This window comes from Polypterus senegalus, chromosome 10 (assembly GCF_016835505.1).
Source record: "Polypterus senegalus isolate Bchr_013 chromosome 10, ASM1683550v1, whole genome shotgun sequence".
NCBI classification, from domain to species: Eukaryota; Metazoa; Chordata; class Cladistia; order Polypteriformes; family Polypteridae; genus Polypterus; species Polypterus senegalus.
In genome coordinates, this window is record NC_053163.1 from 23,628,081 (window position 1) to 23,642,996 (window position 14,916).

Sequence of the window (14,916 nt, forward strand, 5' to 3'; positions counted from 1 at the left end):
TTACATAAGACCAATCAAAAAAAAAAGATTTTTAATACAGAAAATGTTGGCCTATTAAAAAGTATGTCCATGTACGCACTCAGTACTTGGACAGGACTCATTTTGCATGAATTACTGCATCAATATGGCGTGGCATGGAGGCGATGAGCCTGTGGCACTGCTGAGGTGTTATGGAAGCCCGGGATGCTTTGATAGCGGCCTTCAGCTCGTCTACATTGTTGGGTCTGGTATCTCTCATCTTCCTCTTGAAAATACCCCATAGAGAAAGGCAAGTTTGCAGGTCAATCAAGCACAGTGATACCACGGTCATTAAACCAGGTATTGGTGCTTTTGGCAGTTTGGACAGGTGCCAAGTCCTGCTGGAAAATGAAATCAGCATCTCCATAAAGCTTATCAGCAGAGAGGAGGATGAAGAGCTCTAAAATTTCCTGGTAGACGGCTGTGCCGACTTTGGACTTGATAAAACACAATGCACCAACACCAGCAGATGACATCACTCCCCAAATCACTGACTGTGGAAATTTCACACTGGACCTCAAGCAACTTGGATTCTGTGCCTCGCCACTCTTACTCCAAACTTGATTTCCAAATGAAATGCAAAATTTACTTTCATCTGAAAAAAGGATTTTGGTCCACTGAGCTGTTAACAGTCCAGTCAGTTTTCCCCTTAGCCAAAGTAAAGCCCTTCTGACATTGTCTCTGGTTCAGGAGTGGCTTGATACAAGGAATGTGACAGTTGTAGCCCATGTCCTGGATAATTTTGCTTCACAAGGCTGCAGTTATCCTGGTTGCATGTGCACCTTTTTCTGCCACATTTTTTCCTTCCATTTAAATTTTCATTAATATGATTGGATACAGCACTCTGCGAACAGCCAGCTTCTTTAGCAATGACCTTTTTCAGCTCACCCTCCCTGTGGAGGGTGTCAATGGCTGTCTTCTGGACAACTGCCAAGTCAGCAGACTTTCCCATGATTGTGTGACCTACTGAACCAGACTCAGAGACCATTTAAAGACTCAGGACCCCTTTGCAGGTGTTTTGGATTAATTAGGCGAGTGAAGTACAACACCAGGAGTCTACAATATTGAACCTTTTCACAATATTCTAATTTTCTCAGATACTGAATTTTGGGCTTTCATTAGCAATAAGCCATAATCAGCAAAATGAAAAGAAATAAACACTTTAAATACATCACTGTGTGCAATGAATATATATAGAAATTTCACTTTTTGAATTATTGAAATAAATTAACTTTCAATGATATTTATGTTTATTGAGATGCACCTGTATGTCATTAAGCTGGTTCAGTAAATATGATGAACCTGAACTATTTTTTACTTCCTAACAAGGAAACTACATGGCAAAACTTACTGCCCGATTTTATTACTTGAATGCTATACTAAAAACACCCTTATTCTTTTAACTATCCTCTGCGAATTGTATTAAGGCAGTTTAAACTTGCAGTATCATGCAGACCCAACATAGGTTGCCTGGTAATCTGGCTAATATTGCCATGGATGATTTTCACAGGGTGGCCAATCAGATCAGAGAGACTTGCGGCACAGCACAGCCTGACCTCTGCAAAGACCTGCCCCTGTCTCCATGACAACTGTGCTCCCTACAACTCAGAACACACTAATCCTCCTTTGCAGCTAGAAGCTTATTTTTGGCTTCAGGTTAATGTAGTCTCTTAAGGCTTAGATTTTGGGAATTGGGAAAAAATCAACTGGTACTCATTTAGGCACTCTTAACTGCAATTTAAACTTGTTTCAAAAAGGTTGTGCGATTAGTGCACCATTAATTTCTGTAATACAGATCAGTTTTAGAGAAGACATTACACATGCAAAGCAACTTTTTTGGTAAAGCAGGGAGGAAATCACATCAACATATTGTAAAACCAGTGTCAATCATTGTAAGCGAGAGGAAATCAATATAAAATCTATACAGTACATGTATACTACGAAACGGAGGGCATCTCTTTCAACAGTCCAAAAAGGAAACATTGCCAGTCAGGCTTGAAAATGACTAGTAGTCATAGTGTTACATGTACAGAGTAAAGAACAGTAAAATTCTAACTTGCATTTCTAAGAATGACGATAAAAGTAATTGTATTACCTCCACTAAGTCCCATCAACCATTTAAATAGAATGCACCCAAGGTGGGAACTCTTTTCTTACATTGTCACTTTCAAGGTTTTCATTTGTGCACGACTCATTAAAGTTTAGCATTTCACAACACAGCTGTTTGGCTGGTCCCACTTTCTCATAATGTTCCTACTCCTTTAAAGTTTTGAGACTTTTCACATCAAGACAGTCTGAAAAGGAAGCCTGTGTGTGGAAACTTATTCCTAACTAAACCACTTTTGCCTAGGCAAGTATACTCATTACCTTAGCCTTGTTAACCATAATAAATTTTAAATACAGCTCAAAAATGTTACATGTACAATTAAAATTTGGAAAATACACGCTAGTAGCCAACCTACCATATTTTATACAATGGAAATAAGTTAATTACTGTTGCATTTCAATTACAATAAAATTAGATTAAATTTAAACTTACTATCCTGCATCTTTTTGCACTTAAATAATCCTTTTTATTGCAGCCATAAACAAAATATAAAGCCAATACTTTGGTGAGATAAAAATACAGACTTGGCTGAAAAAAAAAAATGCTTGTTATATGACACTTCATAACCACTTAAGATTTTGATTTATGATAGAACAAGGTCAAAAACAAAACACCCTAGAAAGTAACCTGCTGTGTCGTTCTCACATGCTAAAGCAATTTGGTTTATTCTAGTCATGTTTTAGAAGCTGCTACTGGAGGACAGCAGAGAGTCAAATGCAGTAACAGTAAAGGGCACTGCAGAAAAAGCCAATCAAGTTAAACTTGCTATACACTGAACAGTGCATTCTTATCACTATTGGTTCTCATACAATAAACTGTTTTGACATTCCTTCATTTACTTGACAACTGCTAATGCATTTTATTACCAAATAAGACTTTGTCAACTTATCTAGAAAAACACCACACGAGCCAAGACATTGCTAAATTTCATTTTTATTTAGGTCTTAAAAAAGGAACAAGCTGTAACAATAAATTATCTTCTATTGAACTCAGTAAGGCTTATGAAATCTAAATAAAAACCAAGAACATCAGAGGGGAAGAAAATGCATATTTATACAAGCACAGAAATATATACAACCAAATTTAATATTGGAGATTGTAGAAGTTGAACTATAATCTCAGCAAGTCTGATGACTCAAGGACTAACAAAAGCAAGCTAAATGGTGCTAGGTGAAAAGTGGAGTGGACAAGACACTGAATACAGGCCTACACTAAAGGGTGCTTTGTTTTCTCTTTTTTGCATTACGAACTTCCTCTATCAAATCCTTAAGATACTGAATTTCCTTAGTGATCGATTCTACCTTCTCTACCAAAATCTTGTTCTTCGTTTCTAATTCTGAACATTCTGACTGCAGTGCATCATTCTCTGCCCGTTTCTTCTGACGATACCTGGTAGCTGCAGTTTTGTTTTGTTGCATCTTTTTTATCTTTTTTTCCACCACTCTAGGCTCTGAAGAAGCAGACTTTAATTTCGCTGTGTGAGGCTTCTCTGCCTTGACAGGGGGACGAGCATAAGGCTTGGCCCGAGAGAAGCCAACCACACTTACCACCACCATGGTAGATTCAGATTCCAAATTCATTGGGCTGGGGGGGTTGTTGGGGCTAAGGCTGCCTGGTGGTGAACCACAATTGGATCCTATGCCACTATCGCCATCATCAGTTATTTCCACCTCTTCCTTAAATGGGGGAGAGGGAGAGGAATAGACTAAAATAGTTTCACTCTCTAGATTACTTTCTGACACTAAAGATATAGGAGAAGTAGGTTCGCATTTTACTTCTGGTACAGAGAGAACCACCACAATATCCTGTTCAATCTCATTAAGGCCAGTTATAGGCTCGGAAATACATAGTGGGGTTTCAAACTCTTCCACATTTAACATTTCTTGTACCAATTCAACAGGAGGTACAGTCTCTTCTGAAATATTGTCACTGCTGGCAGGAGACATTAATGAGACTGGAGGATGGAGTGGTAGTTCTCCCAGGTCCAAGCTACAGGGGTCAAGTGAGGCAATAAGCTCCTCTGGGGAGCTACTGGAACCCTCCAAATCACAGGATCCTGCAAGGAAATCCAAGTCGAACTCATTCAGATTCATCTGCTCAGTCATCCAATCCATGTCACAGGGTGAATCTGCTAGAAAGAAGAAAAAACAAAATCTCTTAAAACCATGAAGCCACAACAATGGATAAATTACAAAGTACACTCGCACACGGCTGTGATTTGAACTATTTTCTTTTAAAGAAAGGACAGATAATGGAGTAGTCTAGATCTTTCTGGCTTTTTGGGTGTTACAAAACCACATGCTACTCTAGTGGGAACTTTCAGTTCACATATTCTAAAATAATTACACACAAATTTAATTTACACCTTACTCCTTAACACTTGAGTGGGGCAAGCTTTTTAATAAATGAGTTTAATATAAAAGTCTATAAACTCACCTTTGCTGTCACTGTGAGGCGTGGGATTTTCAAGTAACCATTGGAGGGCAGTCGGATCATCGCTCACTTGCTTTCCAGTGTGACAGAAAGAGGTGGAAATGGATGAGGGGGACAAGATGGCCCCATCCAGATGTGGTTCGTAGTCATTGAGGAGGAAGTCCCCCAGCCCCTGCCCCAAGTCAGCCGTCAGAAATGACTGGTCCAAGAAGGGCAGGTCTAAGGACAAGGAGCTCATTGCAGTCATCATTGGAGTGGGTCAAAGATTGGAAGGGGTACAAATAATCTAACAAGAAGGAGTCGAGCCGATCTTCTATGCTGTCGACAGCAGCAATGCTGAGGAATGCCACGGGGGACCTAAAAACAATGAAAGAATATTTAATTCACACATCAAACTATTTAAAAGAAAAAAATAAATGCCATGAGAATGTTATCTGCATTCTTGTAAATACATTACTTGTCCAATATTACAAGACATTGGGTATAAAATTCAAACTTCCTAGTGGATAATTCAAAGTATGACGGACAGGATTCTCTACAGCAGATTACCATTTACGAAAGCGGATGCACATGATTTACCATTTTTAGTTCCTAGTTCTCCAATCCTGATGCTCAGCGTGAACACCACAATGACTGATAAGCACACACACAATTCTATTTTGCGAGCCACTAAGCACATGGTTTCCTGCAGTAACAGCTGCAGATGACGAGAGAAGTTTGGGATCCGCCCACTTGTTATTTTATTACCTAATTTGGGCATAGCCCTCAGTTGCCGCGCCTTTTTGTCGGTAGGAGCTGTGCCAACTTTACTCTTCTACCGCTTGTTTCCAAAGCAACGTCATCATAGGACTAAGGAAACAGCTGCGAGCCACCACTCCCGCACGAAGGCCCGCCATTTTACACACCCAAACACACCAGCCGGCCATTTTACGGGTCTGCCACGTTTTGTAACCAATGGCTCCGTCACCGATTGCTGAACAAAAAAAAGCTATAAAACGACTATTTTAATTATTAGCTTACTTTATTAGCACTACCCCATTTCCATTCGAGCTGTACTATTAAAAAAACATTTAAATGAAATTAATATCCGATCCAAGATACTGCGGAGTTACCACTGAATACCGTCAATATTAAACAGTAACAATATTACACAGTAAAAATGACAAACATCAAAGTTACCTAAAATTAGAAATTACAACTGCCATTAGTACACCCTCAATGACTTACTTCCCCTTCGAAGATCGATCGAAGCCTGACTTTTAAGAATAGACGTATACTCATGTCATATTTGCTAAATAAAATATCAGTGTAATTCGCCGCTGTACTGCCATTTTAAATTATATTAATTTCTTCAATTGGAAATTACAGTAGACATTAGATCACCCACGAATGTCTTAAGATTTACTTCCCTTTTGAAGATCAAGCTAGGCCACGGAGTCGATAATAAATTAAAATACTTACGCCATTTTTGCCGAATAAAATGCCAGTGCAATTCGCCGCTGCACTGCCGTTTTTGCCGCTGCTGCTGGGGCCGCTGCACGCCGTTATACTGCCATTGCTGCTGTGGCGCGTTCCCGGAGAGGGGAGGAGCTATACTTCTCAAAATAGTTTCTTTCTCCGCATCCAGAACACAAGTGAGAGCGGGCGTCTGTGACGCTTGTTTTTATAGCTACGCTGTATTCCGCGTATCCCTCCGCGCTATAGATCAATACGCCTACTGTACTACATATAGAGCAATACTGTAATTGGTTAGAAAAGTAAATAAACTGTATATTTGTTTATGTAATTTCGAATTATACAATTGTTATTACATATTTCATTATAGTTTGCCTAAGTTCCTATAATGCGTTTAATAAACATTTCACATGAACATGTTCTCCAAACACCGGCTTCCGTAAAACAGGTTTACAAACAAAACATTTTAAACTACAAATATTTTCTGTAACAATTGTACAAAATACTGAATCGATTACTTTAATTAGAGGCTGGCTAAAGTACGCTCCCGCTCCCAATGCTATTATCTATATATTATGAAATTTTAAAGAGTAATGAGGAACATCGAATTATGTATCCTTGATATATTTTAACTTAATAGAGACCTTTTGTCACATTATAAACTGTCCTTACAGAAAGACAAAAAAACGCCATCTGGAAGCGACATTATTAGGTTGCTTAAAGTTCCTGACAAAATTGAACCATTAAATGAAGGTGGGCTCTGATAGTTACTGGGTTGTATTATACCGTATGGCCGTCATTAACAGCAGCGACATCAACCGCGCAGTTTACAGGTTCTCTTTAACTCAGCGGCACATGTCACATTGTGTGTAATTTCAGGGAGGAACTATGTAGGCGCACTTCGATTGTAGGTGAAAGAAGGCAACCGCGGGCGATCTCCATTTTGGTGTAGGAATTTACTTGCTCACACTGGTATATATACATGTTTGAATGACGCATGTCTAATGCATGTTTAATAACATTTGTTCAACATTGGGTTCCTCATAATTGGGAAATAAAAAGTCTATCGGATGTAATGCCAACGTGGCAACCTTTCCACAATACGTTTACGTTTTGTTTTGTATTAGTAAAAATGTGCGAATATAAAATGTGCGACTTTCTCATGAATAGTTCTAAAGTGAAGCGTCCGCCCATAACCACCTACGAGCCTCCCAATACCCTACCACCACTGAGCGTGTCCGGTATAGACGGGCAAGAAATACTGCTCTTTGGTGGCTTATTGGCACGAACAATGTTCTAAACTGGCTGATCTATGACAAGCCCATCGCAGGCATGCTCTCGTTCCTTTTGTAAAGTTTTTTGAGTTTCAGATCTTCAAGTGAGGATTATTAACCTTGTAAATAAAATACAGGTTTTTCCTTGTTCAAATTTAGAATGAGTTTTACGTGTGGAATATAATTAAAATACGACAAAAACACATAGTAACTTATCAGTAAGATGATGATTGTTATTATTATTATACCTTGTCAGTTTAGATTTGGTCATTGTGCCAGGAAATTAAGCCGAGCCCTACACGTTAAGTGTCGCGAAACATTAAACGACATTGAACACGGTACCACTACATACTCATGAGGTACATACGCATTATTAAAATACACATCTGAGAAGGGCAATCCATAAGACACGAAAGAGCCTGCTAACTCCACATGGTGAACTGCTAGAGCCGGGCCTCAATCAGCTGCAGGGCACACACACCTATGCCTACTTACTAACATACCGTGGACAAGTGAATTCCTGGATGTGAGATTTAATAAAGAAAAAAAAACTGCAACGATTGGAATAGCATATTTTGGGTCGGGACTTGAACTCGGTCTACTGAAGGAGTGAGAAGACAGGAGTGTTAACAATAGACTGTAGCCGGAGAAGACACCGATAGTAAGAATATACTCGACAGCACATCTAACATACAAACTACTTTCACGTAGCAAAATGCCAAGTTACATACGAAATATGTAAATCAAATCACTCTTTACACAAAACATTAAAATAAATTTGGCAGTTGATTACGCCAACAATTCAGTGTATTTTACGATTTAATTTTTAATAGCCGCATTTCTTTATATTATATGATACCGATCTTCTGCCTTCTTTTTAAACAAAATACAATTTGAGGACATCATTTTGTGAGAGGTATTTTACAGGAAATTAGTGTTATGATTTACCAGACTCGATTCATTTTCAAATCCTCTTAATTCAGTTCAGGGTCTATAATTTTAATGGTGGCTTACCGGAATAGGCATTGAATTTAACACAGGCAGATTCAGTTCAATAATACTGCCTTGCCTGTGACTCTTTTCAAGTCACTTATTATGTGATTTGGACATCAGATGCAGTAAGAAAATAGTAAGCGGGTTTAAGAATATTATTTTTTATATTTCCAAACTCACTTGTTCCACTTCAGGGTCAGAAGGAGCCCGAGTCCTATTGTAGTTCATCAGACACAAGGCAAACACACCCACAAGGGTCAACTTACATTACATTCTCAAACCCGGGCATACAGCAACACTAGGAGATCCACTCATACTTTAATTTAGATAGAACCTATTCTGTATGCGGAGATAAGCAAAGAAACACAGAAAAACACACAGAGAACATGTACGTCCCACATGGACAACAAGTAGACATGGTCTTTGAACCCAGGATGCTGCTTCTGCAAGCACTATACACTGCACCAATAGGAGAATTTATAATTACCAATTAACTTGCAGATGTCATTGTGATGTGGGTGAAAAAAATTTCCTACTTGTAGGAAAATTCTTGAAAGAGGCAAGGGGAATGTTAGAGTACATTTAGATTTTATAACATATCATTAATTTTATTGGTAACACAGTATTTCAAGAGTAATTAATGAATTAAGATTTATTTCTTTTCCTTATGTTTGAACACCCAAAAACATGTTGATTATTTTTATGATGGTTATAATAGAGAGAGATATAATCGTTTTTTGTTTACACTTTTAGCACAGAGTTAAAAGAATTTTTTAAAAGGCCAGACTTACTACCAAACTTGATTTGTGTATGAACATGCATACATACATTTTGGATTGGATTGCCTTCTGAGCCAGCTTTTCCCATTTCAGTGTGGCATGGAGAAGTCCTGGAGAGGGTGTCAGGCCATCAAAGGTCACACTGGTTTACACACAAAAGGGAATTCATGGTGTATTTTAAGAGCTTACATTCAGAAATTTATTATTTTTCCTACTTATTCAGGCAATTTGGATTTGAGAAAGGAGAATGAATGCAAAGCAAAACTACAGAATTGACAGTCCAAACATATAGTACATGTTTTAAAAGTATTGACTATATCTCATATCTTAATAATGACACAGCAAATTGACACAATACTTTACATTAACTGTAAACATGGCCAAACACATGAACTTGATTAGATTTTCTTTAGTTAATATAGCATAAGATATACAGTACTGTAATAATTAGATTTGTAACTAGAAACTTTTTTTAATGCATAATCAAATTCCAATATACATATTTTAGGTTTTAAAAATATGTATGCATTCCAAAATACATTGGTCTTTGTTCTTTTATAAAGTATTTCAAATAGAGTGACAGTGACACTGTTATATGAAAAGCAATGTTCATTTTTCAATGTTTACGTTTATGGATACACCAGATAATATTAAAATATACCTTAACAAAAAAATTAAAATCCACTCTATGAAAGATTGTCACCAGCTAATTCTAAAATTGTAACGATTTTTCCAAGATATAGTTATACATTTAAATACATCTTTAGCACACAATCCAAATTATGTATAAATATGTACAAAATCCCTTTGTCACTGTCTAGTCTAGACAATGAACCAGTTCCCTGTTAATTTAGCAAAACCGTGCAGGCCATATAAAAGTTAAATTATTACTTGAATACAGGCCACAAAAAATCCAAATGTAGATTTTTTCAAACAGGAATATTACCTATCAAATCATGTCTTACATATACGCATATGCAAAGAAAATACAGTGAGTAGCAGTATTTTGTAGTTGTTTAAGCTCAATGCTGATCTAAACTTTCCATTGTTGATATATTATCATTTATAGGGGAGAATTGTCTTATCGCCGAAATGGCATTTTCTTTTAGTTTTAATTTTTAAATCCCAGCTTATTACTGTTATTGTTGTCATAAACAACACAGTAATTTGTTTATCTGAGTACTATACAAACTCTGGATAAAAGGGTCATAAAAAAATAACTATAAACACAAAATCAGAAATATAATAAATTAATTACAGTGTCTCAAATGAAATCTACACTGTACATAAACGCTGGTCTTTTTACTCACGTGTTTAATTAATCCTGTTTTTAACTGATTTTTTTAATTAATACGGAGAACAATAATATTAATCAACAACAACTGAGTAAACATTTTAAAAAGGTATTTTTAACTACTATGTCAAATGAAAGATGCTACCTTATGTCTACTGATTGCTGCAGGGTGTAACAACGCAGTTATTCTTATTATTTTAGATGTGTTCTTTTCTGTTGTTAACCATACTAAAATACGTTGTAATAAATAAGGTTTGATGTGCAATTTAACAACAAAACGCCGGCATCACTTTTCACTCAACATCTAGATGCTTCCATCACCTCCGTTGACTACCAGTAAGTACCACATGATTTTATCAAACGCCGTAGCCTCAAACACGACGGCCGATTGGTTAATTCGCTCAGGTACTCCTATGCTTGATTGGGCAATGAGGCGGTGACGTAAACAAACAACACCGCCACTCCCCTGTGACGTAAAAGCGATTTCGCGGGAACTCTAAACAGATGTTAAAAATTGAGTCGATTTAAGGTGCATCAGCTATTTATAATCTGTAAGTCAAACATGCTGTATTATTTCTAAATATGACAAAATGTGCGATATCTCGTATTTACTTATGTAGTGCATTCTTTTGGTATCCTGAAACATATTGAAATAACGAATCCCAGATCATAGCTATTTTCCAAACGTGGAGTGAGAGACGGTTCCCAGTGATCTGCAGTACTTGCTGGCTTCCACCTCATTCAACATTTCTCAAATGTTTTATGAATAGATTCGCGGACGAGTGCTTTACGTTTTTTACCTTTTGCAGTGTATTATATTCACCCCATTCAGCTTTTTGCTCTATGCTTCCAGGATAGGCACTGTCACTCTGTAGCTTTATGTGGAAATAAATATGCTAGAAAACAGATGAATAGATGCTTCAATTCAATTCAGTTCATTTCAGAATGATTTGCCCATAAAGGAGACTTGGTTTGTCATCAGGTTTTACAGAGACATCATGACATAATATTAAAAACACATCACAAAGAATACAGCCATCAAACCTAAAATTAGTAATAATAACTAATGGAGCAGTGAATGTATATGGCATTACTTTAGATCATATATGTTACATGTAAAAATTAAACCAACATTAGAACTTGGCTAATGGTTAATGCAAATCATGTTTTGAGTCTGTGGATGTGAAGTTTAAATCATTAAGAAGATAAATAACAGTTGTAATGAAAAAATATTTGAACTGGTTGGTTTTTATCTGTACAATGGGTGACCCTGCACTGCGACCCCCAAAGATCTGGTAAAAACATAGTCTTTAATATCTTTAATCGTTAATGGCAAATTATGGTTCTTTCCTGGGTTGTGTGGTTCCTTGTAGAAATATTGCTTGATCAAGTGCCATTTAATTCTGGAAAGGATTCTTTGCATTTGAAGTTGGTTCTTTGTGCTTTAAAAACTTCCTATTATGTTATAAAAATAACCTGGACTTAGCCTGTGTTGCTGAACATATGCAGCAAGAGCCCATTTAAAATCATCACCATATAGTATGTCACAAATCTGTTACCATCTATTCATGGTTATTCACTGTATGGAGCCTGTTATGGATCAAAAAAATAAAGGTTCTTTTCTGGAACCTTCATGTGGATGAGTCTTTTGCCAACCAAAAATGGTTGTCCTATGGCATCACCCTGAAGGATCACTCTGCCACCTTTATTTTTAAGAGTGTATTTACGTATTTTCATTATTATTGATTCACTTCTGAATAGACCGCCAATTCATGAACTGAAGATGTGGGTGCAAGTAGTGTTTCTTGTGCGCTGTGATGATTTATAATTGTGGCAATTCATTGCAGATTAGTTTCTCACCTCTTGAAGAGTTTGCATGTCTAGAAATAAATAGACAAAGAGATTCTGAGGACATGACAGAGCTGGGTCCCCAAAACTCAGTTTATATGAGAGACGCTCAGCTGCTGATTTTCTCTTGATTCAGACTCACCTCTTTTTCAAAGATAATCTTTTCCTAGCTAGCTAGCTAGCTATCTATCTATCTATCTATCTATCTATCTATCTATCTATCTATCTATCTATCTATCTATCTAAGATAGATAGATAGATAGATAGATAGATAGATAGATAGATAGATAGATAGATAGATAGATAGATAGATAGATAGATTCTTCATTGATCTCATTGCAATGTTACAGAAGACAATACACAAAGGTTTGCACTACACACAATACATGCATGCTGAAATGCTAAGATAAACAACTAAAGTAATTTATTTAAAATGAACACGATAAAGGTTAGAAAAATAATAGTCTAGAAAAAACTGTGTTGTTGCATATGATGTCAACTGGTAAAAAAAGACCTTCCCACAGCACTGGAGCAATGTGTTACAAGTAAAAGCTTCTTTAAACGTCTTGTTTTTCTTTTGCTTAAATTGGTTGGTTGGTTTAACAATAGGATAGCTTCACATTCTGTTTCTAGAAAGCACATTTGTATTTTGGCTCTTCAGTGCTCTTGTTAAGAGGTACAACAGCTCTCTGACTGTAAAAGGTACCAAGATGGAGTTTACTGTAGAAAGCTTGTGTAGAAGGTGAAGGCCTACTGCTTGTTCATCTGCTTCTGTGCTCCTTCCTGCTTGTAGATGTGTTGTTTGTCAATTTTAAACTGCCCAATGGATGTATGCACGAATGTGACGTAGAATGAACTTGCTCCCCTTCAGGACTAGTTCTTGCCTTACCACCCAAGGCTGTTGGAATTGTTTTTGCTTTGAACCTAAACTGGAATAAGCAGGTTAAAAATTGAAACACACATGGGTTCTGGAATTATTATGATTTTTTTTTTGCATTATTCAAATATTGTTGCTGATAGCAATACAGCATTGAGATACAAATGCACATAATATGCCCCAACTGATCATTCCTAGGTAGTATGAAATGCAGTATGCCTGTACATTTCATGAATTCTCACATGACAATATTCAACTACTTCTGAAAAATTAAGGGAACCAAGAAGTTACAGGAAACTGAATATGGTGCTCATGATATAAGAAGACATTTTAATGAAATTACATTGAATACAAATTTCTGCAGTTGTCAATATGCTGAAACAGGGAAAAATGAGGCATAATTATGCAATGGGTTCAAATGTAAAGTGTGCTGTTTTGAATGGGTGTAGCACTGCAGGCTTTAGGAAGCCTAACTTGATACCACATTTTCAAAGTCTACCTGTCAGGTTTAAATATAACAGAATAAGAAGATAATAAGAAACAAATTCATTTTCTCAGTTACACTTAATTAAGACTTCTTAATTTCTTAATCTTATAGTTTTTCTCAGTCACTTTGGAACATTTCACAAATCATCCTTAACATTCTCAAAACAGTAATTCATTTCTCAAAACAATTTGTACCAACACCACCATACAATGGATTACCCACAAAAGCAAGTAACATGCTCAGACTTCTTAGTTTATCTCTCAAAACTAAATATTTATGTCAATGAACATGTCAGTGCCATCAAATAACAAATCCTTGTGTTATTGTTTACAAACAAGATAGTCAAAATGCTTAACCATGTATTTCCTGATGTGAACTATGACTAAGGTTTTGATGACAACAATTGAAAATGTACAAGGCTGCACTTTTTTGTATGTATGGCATATATCTGTTTCAACAGTACAAAGTTACACATGACTGTATGTGAGAGATTGATTGCAAGAGATTGGACAGGATTCACATTTACGCTTTTGCTGCTTATACTAAAATTTGTTGACAGACCATTTCATTGTGATACAGAAAATAAAAGGACTGTTTTACAGCACTATATAGCACAAAGGGAAAAAAATACCAAATTAGCAGTGTAAACACAGGAAACACCCCTTAGGCAGAACTGTGCATGTTGCACTGTATTGGGGAATTACACTGCAGTCTTTCTACACCTCCTGACGTTCCTGTCTTCTGGGCCATAGATTCTCATCCACATCATATTGGATACCTTCCTTTGCAATGCAGTGCAGAAAGAATCTTTTGGAACATCTAATCCAGCCTTAGGCATCTGATGTGATGTACTCACATACTGCATCCATGGCATCCAGCAGGGTCATCTGTGTATATGGCTGGTGATTGTAAACCTTCCACCTCCATGCTGAGTAGAACTCCTCGGTTGGGTTAAGGAATGGGGAATTGGTTGGAAGGAATTCCATCAGCATCCTCTGGTGGGTTGCAAATAATTGCCTGACGGTGCTTGAGTGATGGAAACTCAAATTACCACATACTTTCGCAGATCATCTCAAATTAGACCCCTGTCACCATCAGGGATGACGATCCCTGTAGAGGGTGTCTAAGAAGGTAGGGAGATGCCGTGTGTTGTATGGTATTATAATGGGAATATGAGTTAGCACACCATGCACTGAAATAGCACACATAGTGATCTTCCCTCCCCGTTGGCGTGGCACCTTGATAGCAGCTCTGTGGCTGATGACTTTTTAACTAAGCCTTCTGCATTTGGCCAGATTGAAGCCAGCCTCATCCAGGTATATGCAGTCATGATGTGAATCACTTGATTCCT

General features: G+C 37.1%; 1 protein-coding gene across 2 annotated transcripts; it reads right to left on the reverse strand.

Annotated features, from left to right (window-relative positions):
- Positions 1–3,046: 3,046 nt before the first annotated feature.
- Positions 3,047–6,204, reverse strand: atf4a (activating transcription factor 4a). 2 transcript variants are annotated; one of them, XM_039765536.1, is made up of 3 exons: positions 6,020–6,204; positions 4,562–4,915; positions 3,047–4,253 (listed from the first exon to the last, which is right to left on the reverse strand). In XM_039765536.1, the coding sequence occupies exons 2-3, from the start codon at positions 4,806–4,808 to the stop codon at positions 3,337–3,339; spliced, it is 1,164 nt and encodes a 387-aa protein (XP_039621470.1). In that variant the 5' UTR covers positions 4,809–4,915; positions 6,020–6,204; the 3' UTR covers positions 3,047–3,336. The 2 variants fall into 2 exon arrangements, with proteins under 2 accessions (XP_039621470.1, XP_039621469.1); XM_039765535.1 differs by having other exon boundaries at positions 3,050–4,256; positions 6,020–6,203.
- Between the last annotated feature and the right edge of the window lie 8,712 nt (positions 6,205–14,916).

Coding starts and splice junctions, on each gene's coding strand:
- atf4a (XM_039765535.1), bottom strand. CDS start 4,808: ATGATGACTGCAATGAGCTCCTTGTCCTTAGACCTGCCCTTCTTGGAC. Junction 4,257..4,561: donor GCCTCACAGTGACAGCAAAG/GTGAGTTTATAG, acceptor TCTTCTTTCTAG/CAGATTCACCCTGTGACATG.